At 26.3% G+C, this 7,000-nt stretch overlaps 1 protein-coding gene across 1 annotated transcript; it reads right to left on the bottom strand.

Moving 5' to 3' along the window:
- Positions 1-3,246: 3,246 nt before the first annotated feature.
- LOC101489643 (protein ZINC INDUCED FACILITATOR-LIKE 1-like) lies at positions 3,247-4,665 on the bottom strand. Its single transcript, XM_004502446.4, has 5 exons — positions 4,563-4,665; positions 4,372-4,416; positions 3,936-4,024; positions 3,597-3,640; positions 3,247-3,383 (listed from the first exon to the last, which is right to left on the bottom strand). The coding sequence occupies exons 1-5, from the start codon at positions 4,626-4,628 to the stop codon at positions 3,271-3,273; spliced, it is 357 nt and encodes a 118-aa protein (XP_004502503.1). The 5' UTR covers positions 4,629-4,665; the 3' UTR covers positions 3,247-3,270.
- Between the last annotated feature and the right edge of the window lie 2,335 nt (positions 4,666-7,000).

Here is a 7,000-nt window from a genome sequence, read left to right as displayed (position 1 = left end):
CAATATTTAAATGCAATTGCATAGTACTGATTAATTTTTCTTCAACTACATACTAATTTCTATCTAAACTATTTCAACTTTGATGTTTTATTTTTTCTATATTTTAATATTTACAACTCAAATTTCATTTCAAATTGTTTTACTAAAGGATCTATCATATATTTTTCCTTGGAACCTTTCAAAAGTTTATCTAATAAAAGACTTGTAATTTTTTTTCATCTTAGAAAAGTATTATTTGGTTGAATATCAAATATGAGCACACAAACAATAATATATCGTGAGATCATTTAATTTATACAAACTTTTACATAAATCTTGAAATACACTGTCTAATTTATTTAAACAGATTTCAAAAGACGATAGAAAATTTTAGTATATTAATATTAGAGAAATTTTAGTATACGTTTATAAAATACGAAGCTACAATTAATTAGTTAATGATAAATATTTTAACTTTGATTTTTTAAATCATTATCACTTATCTTGAACATATCCAAAAAATATGATAGCAAATTACAATAAATATCATACTAAAGATGATTACTTTTTAGTTTTCTCTAATGTACATAGATAAGACCATCTTGCACCATGCATAAATTTATTTTCTACCATTGGATCATTAAGTCTCGTAATATTTTATAAATTTGTTGTGCATGATGTAAAGCTTACCTCATTTGTGTAACATAAAGTTTCTCTACTTCTAATATATCATTCAACAACTATTATCTACTAATCATATTTTCTTCTAAATTCAAATAGTAATGTTTATAAAGTAAAAGTATAATTTAATATTAATTTAAATTATCAAATCTTAATATATCAAATATTATCGCGCAAGGAATGGTCCAATATCTAGTTAACTTTGGTTTTGAGAAGGAGTGTTGGGAGGATATAAAAGGAGACTTATAAGATTTGTGGATGAATTCCATACTAATGGGCCCATGGTGAGAGGGTCAAATTATACATTCATTGTACTAATTCAAAAAAAGGATAAATCTAAGAAGATTAATGATTGGTGTACCATATCTTTATTTGGATTTATTTATAAGTTGTTAGTTAAGAGGCTGAGAAGAGTATGTTCGTAGAAGATAAAATATTTTTGATTAATCTCATATATCTTATCTTTGAATTCGAATATAAGTATTTACATTTTTGTTAACATAAGGTTTATAAAAGTCTTCATTACCACTGAACCACTCCATAATTTGAAATAGTTAGCGAGACATATATATATATATATACATATATAATAGATAAATATTATGATAGGTATACCTATTTTTATTGAAGAAGAAAATTTTGGGATGTTCGTGACCTCCCCCCCGCTCCCTAAGAAGATATGCCCTTATTCGTAGAAAAAGTGATGGTCAAAGTCTAATATGCGTTTATCATAGGACGGCTGATTCTAAATGGAATTTTAATAGAAAAAGAAGTGTTGGATGAGGTAACGAGGAAGAAGAAATACCTAGTCATGTTTAAAGTTGAATTTTGAAAAGTCTGAGTCGATGAAATGGGACTACTTGAACATGGTGATGCATAGAATGAGTTTCCCAAATTTATGGAGAAGTTGGATTATGGAGTGTATAAATTTTTTCATATTAATATGAATAGCGCTTAGGTTGAAGAAGCAATAGAAATGCTTAATTTTAGAAAATTATTATTAAAAAATATCCCTTTTGAGTATCTTAGTTTTTTCATTGGGATAATCATCGTAAATTGGTATTTTGAAAGTAAGTGATTTGTAGAACTTGTGGAAGACTTTATGGTTGAAAAAATGTAACTTATCTATGGGAGGCTACATAGTGCTTTTAAAAGATGTTTTGTCTGTATTACGTATTTATTTTCTTTCATTCTTAAAGGATCTTTTTAGTACCATTTCTAAAGTTAAATGTCTTTTTAAATATTTCTAGTAGGCTACTCTGAGTTATTAGGGAGATAAAGATACATCCACTTAGCATGATTTGAGGGTTCTAGGTGGTTTGTTGTGTGTGCATTGTTCACAACTATTTCAAGTGACCTTAGATAAATAGGTAATAGGTGTAGATATGTTAGGCTAGGTGTTGAGGTGGGAGGTTGGGGTTGGAGTTTAAGGAGAAATCTTTTTATGTAGGTGGAAGAAATTGTTGTATATTGTCTTTCTTTGGTGGATATCGTTTCTTAGAATGATAGATATTTTTATGGGATGAAAAAAATGGGATGACAATTTATTTCTAATCTACCACGTTATCTGAAATAAATTAGTTCATTTGAAGGTTTCTCTTATTGTATATATGGAGATTGTGTAGAATATGAGATTACCAACAATAGACAATCTTGTTAGGTAAGGGATGCTACTACTGAAATCCAACAATGTGTCAAGAACTGCAGATTGGAGGAGACTACCCAACATTTATTTTCTTAATGTTACTATTTTGGACATGTTTGGGGCACAACTTTGGATTACCTGGGAATTAATAATGACCATGTGAGACTTAAAACTTACATTTGACACAACAACTGAAAGTTGAGCCAAATATAAGAAAAAAGTTCAACAAGAATGAGAATCACAATAAAACAAGAATGAGGTTGAATTCAAAAATCATGGAAAAGCACATATGAACAACGTCCAAGTTTGTATTGCAAAAAAGGAAGTGACCGCCACTTCCATGAATAGCAAAAAGCAACTGAACACATAACAAAATCAAAAGGTTGCGGTAGAGCATTCATGGTGGATCCTACGACTCTAATACTATGTTGAAAACCATTATAGTGTCCGGTAAAAAGTGAAATCAATTGAGAAAAAGATTAGTTATTTAGAATTAATAGAAAGAGAAAAATTTATTCAAAAAATGAAAGATAGAGTAAGAAAAGTTGATTATAATAAATATAAAATAGATTTTATATAGCAATCCTAATTAAATTAACAAATGTTAACTAACTTACGGTTGAAAGTGACCGACTATAGCTACCTCTAAGCTATAATCAACTGCAATTATATCTAACAATAATCATAATTAAAATGTTTTAATTATATACTTCAATAAACTTAGCTAAAAAGAATTTATAAAAGTCATGAAAAAAAATTTCATAAGGATAATATTGTGAATTGTCTTTCCCCTTGAGAGTCATGATTCCAGTAAAGAAGCACAATTACTTCCTCATTTTTCTTTTTTTATTTGGTGTTTCTACTATCAATTTAGCAATAAGAATCACTTGTATATGATGACAAATCTAATAATGCACTTAATGATAGTGATAAAGCATGACTCAAAAATCAAAAGTTGATGGATATCAATGTAACTGATCTGAGTGTGTGTTCTTCTTTTCACCAAGGAATGGTTTGAACAACAAAAGTATTCCAAGTCCTTCAACTAAATTCAAGAAAAAAAAGACCATTTGAGAGCCTGCAATTAAATGCACAATAATATGTTGTCAATTAATAATACACTTTATAATATCAATCTATTTTGTTGAATAAAAAGACTTTGTGCTTTTGGAAAATATTGTTTCTGTTAATTCCTAATTTCATAATAATGGACACTTAAGTTGAAAAGAAAAAGAAATCGGCAATATTTAAAGCTAGATAATTATTGACTATTTAAGATTGAGCATTGTACCCGGAAGGAAAGAAGCATCCCTACGTTTTTGTGACCAAGTTAATCTGCATTGACCAATATCATAAGAAGAAGAAAGTTGAGAATGAATTTTAATATATTATAACTTATTTTAAAAAATCATGTGGACCAAAACTTCTACTATATGGCATATAGTTTCATTGACATATGAATTAGATAATCTATATTATAGATCATATAATAAACCTATACTTTAATGTTCAAGTTTTATAGCAATTGTCATTTGAAATATTAACATCTTGTAGAGCTTTGTTGCATTTACAGTTTTGAACTTTGACGGATAAGTGAAACAAAAGATGAGAAATTTACAATAGCACTCACATTGCACCACCTGCAGCAGGACCAACAGCTTTGCAAAAAGACATAGCTGTCATAGAAATTCCATTAGCTGCCCCTCTTTGGTGTTGTTCCTGTTTTCCAAATCAACATTTCATATACGTATGCCACAATTCCAACAAAAATAAAAACTAATACTTCTTCTGTTTCCAAATATACAACCTTATAGTCTAAATTACGGAAATTAAGAAAAGTTGGTAATAATATTAAACTTATTGATAATTATTATTATTTTACAAGTTTACTCTTCAGGAAAGAAACATTTGTTTATGCTTTTCCATGGTAAAAAATAATTAACGAAGTTGAAAATTTAAAAAGAGTTATATAAAAGAAACAAAGAAAATTTTCATCATAGTTTATATTTAGGGATGAAGAGAGTATCAAACTTTGTGAGGTAACAAAAGATCATGAATACACTTACCACTGCTCGATTTTGTATAAGGAATATACCCGTTTTAATTGTCACCTAAGTCCATAAAGAACAATACAATCAGTCAAATTTGTAATATATATAACCTTTTCTCAAACTTTGGTTGAGCAAAACTAATTTAATTAATTTCAAATCCTCAATATTGTTCATAAATGGTTAAATAAATAAAGAGATGCACTTACAGCCATAACATTCTTCAGCACAGAAGCAATACTAATCACTGTGTATAAAGTTATGCCTGATAACATTGCTATGAATGGGTAACTTTGCAATAGTGGTATAGAAGAAATCTGCATATGGAATCACAGTAGCAAGACAATTTCAATCATGATTACAGTTTAAAAGATGTCACATCTAATTAACCTTACAATATTCGATTATAGTTTTATCTTTACCCTTTTAAAATAATAATAATAATAATAATTGATGTTAAAAATTAAATAAATTTAAATAATTCTACGAAATAAGCTCAATAATAAACACACCTAAAAATAAAATAAACGGTAAAAAAAATATAGACTTGTATTGTTATTTATTAAATAAATAAAAAATAAAAATACCAGATTAATAAAATAAAAACTATATACAAATTGTGAACTCTTTCAAATACTTTTTAGTGAATCAAATGATGAAAGCATAACTCATTTAATATTAAATAGCATATTAATATCATTTATAAGTGAAATGAATTATGTTTATTACTAATTAGTCATTATTTATATTAAATCAAATTAAATTATGTTAAATGACCATCATTATTAAATTAAATAATTATTATTATTTAAGTTAAATGAAATAAAATAGTAATTTACAGCATTACATACACACATGTTACTTGATATTGCCTCACGTGATATTAGAGAAAAAGAAAGTATGGATGGCAGGTTGCTAGTGTCATTTCTTATGCGAATACCAACACACTAATAATAGAGTTAGCAGTAGGATAACAAATGCTGAGGCCAGTAGTGATAATATGGGGAAATATCTTCACAAAATAATAATAAATAAAAACCAAAGAAATCATCATAGCCTTATAAGCCAAACCAGAGAAACAATAAAACTAAGATTTCAAACAAAACACCCAATGTCAAATAAAACAAAGTTTCCAACAAATCAAGCTCTTCTTCCAAATCTTAGTTATTAACATAGTGATGTTTATATCTTCCAAATAACATAAAGCACAACAAACTTAAAGAGAGTAAAAAAAAAAATACTTGCCTTTCTAAATATCGGCCACAGTGAAGATGGAGGCTACGGCGGCGCGACTGAACTGAAAGGTAGTAACGATCCTCTTATCTATCTTATCTTTTAATAGATTTTTGTGGGTTGTGTTGTTAAAATGAGTTTGAGTTTTGGTTATGGTTATGAGTTGGTTTGAAGAAGGATTGTGGTGGACTTTTTCCAAAACGTTTCTTTATCTTCTCTGTTTTGGTTTTTTACAACATTTTCTCTCTTTTTTCTTGATTTATTTCAGAAGCAAAGAAAATAAATCTTCTATTTTCGAAATCTCACCTCCTCCCTTCAAATGAATTTTTATCTTCTTCTTATAGACTAAAATAGTGACCTGTTGTATCCATAAAATAAAACAAAGTTCTGAGTTTTATTTATTTGACAGCAACATGTCCATAAAATAAAAGAAAGTTATGGGTTATCATTGTTTTGCAGCAAGATGTCCATAAAATAAAAGAAAGTTATGCAAGTTATGTGATTGAGTGTAGGAATGGTGAAGATATAATTGGGACATTAACAATGATTTTGTGATTGAGTGTAGGAATGGTGAAGATATAATTGGGATAAAATAAAAAATTAAAATTCAAAGATTAAAATTAAAAATAAAGGACGAATACTGATTATGTTTTTTTGTTTTGTTTTTATTATTATGAAAATAATTTTTAATTATTGGGACAAAATTGAGGTACTACAATATCAGTAAGAAATATTTGTATTGTTGTTTTTTAATATTTATCAATGACAAAAATTTATCTCTTTTTTTTAAATATAAAAAAATATTTATCCCAAATTTTTGAATATATATATATCACTTGGAAATATTTGTTTAATATTCTGTATGTAAAATTTATAAATATTCATAATGACATATATTTGTCACGTGATTTTTTATATATCAATTAAAAAGTTTTATCTTTTAATTTTTTGTATTTATCATTTATAAATACTTATCATATATTTTTTAAACATCAATTATAAATATCTATCTCATAATTTTTGTAACAATGATAAATAAGAAATCCTATAGGGATGAATAACTTATGTAATATTTAATTAATGACTATATCTCGTATTTTCTATGTACTAATGGTAAATATTTGTCTCTTCATTTTTTAATATTTATCATTGATAAATATTTATATCATATATTTTTTTATGTATCAAAAAAATATTTATCCCATAATTTTGTATTAAAATGATTTTTAAAATATATTAACTTTATTTATTTTTAAATAAAAAAGAATACATTTTTTAAAAAATATTTTTTTTTGAATTAGATGAGTTTTTTTAGTCAATTAGATGATAGTTAATTATATAAATGGCGGTTACTAACTATTGTAGCAAAAAAATAAAATTTAAAATCTAAAACATCGACAATTATTTTTTTATC

This window comes from Cicer arietinum, unplaced genomic scaffold, assembly GCF_000331145.2.
Source record: "Cicer arietinum cultivar CDC Frontier isolate Library 1 unplaced genomic scaffold, Cicar.CDCFrontier_v2.0 Ca_scaffold_6078_v2.0, whole genome shotgun sequence".
Classification (NCBI taxonomy): domain Eukaryota; kingdom Viridiplantae; phylum Streptophyta; class Magnoliopsida; order Fabales; family Fabaceae; genus Cicer; species Cicer arietinum.
This window is presented reverse-complemented; position numbering and strand designations above follow the sequence as displayed.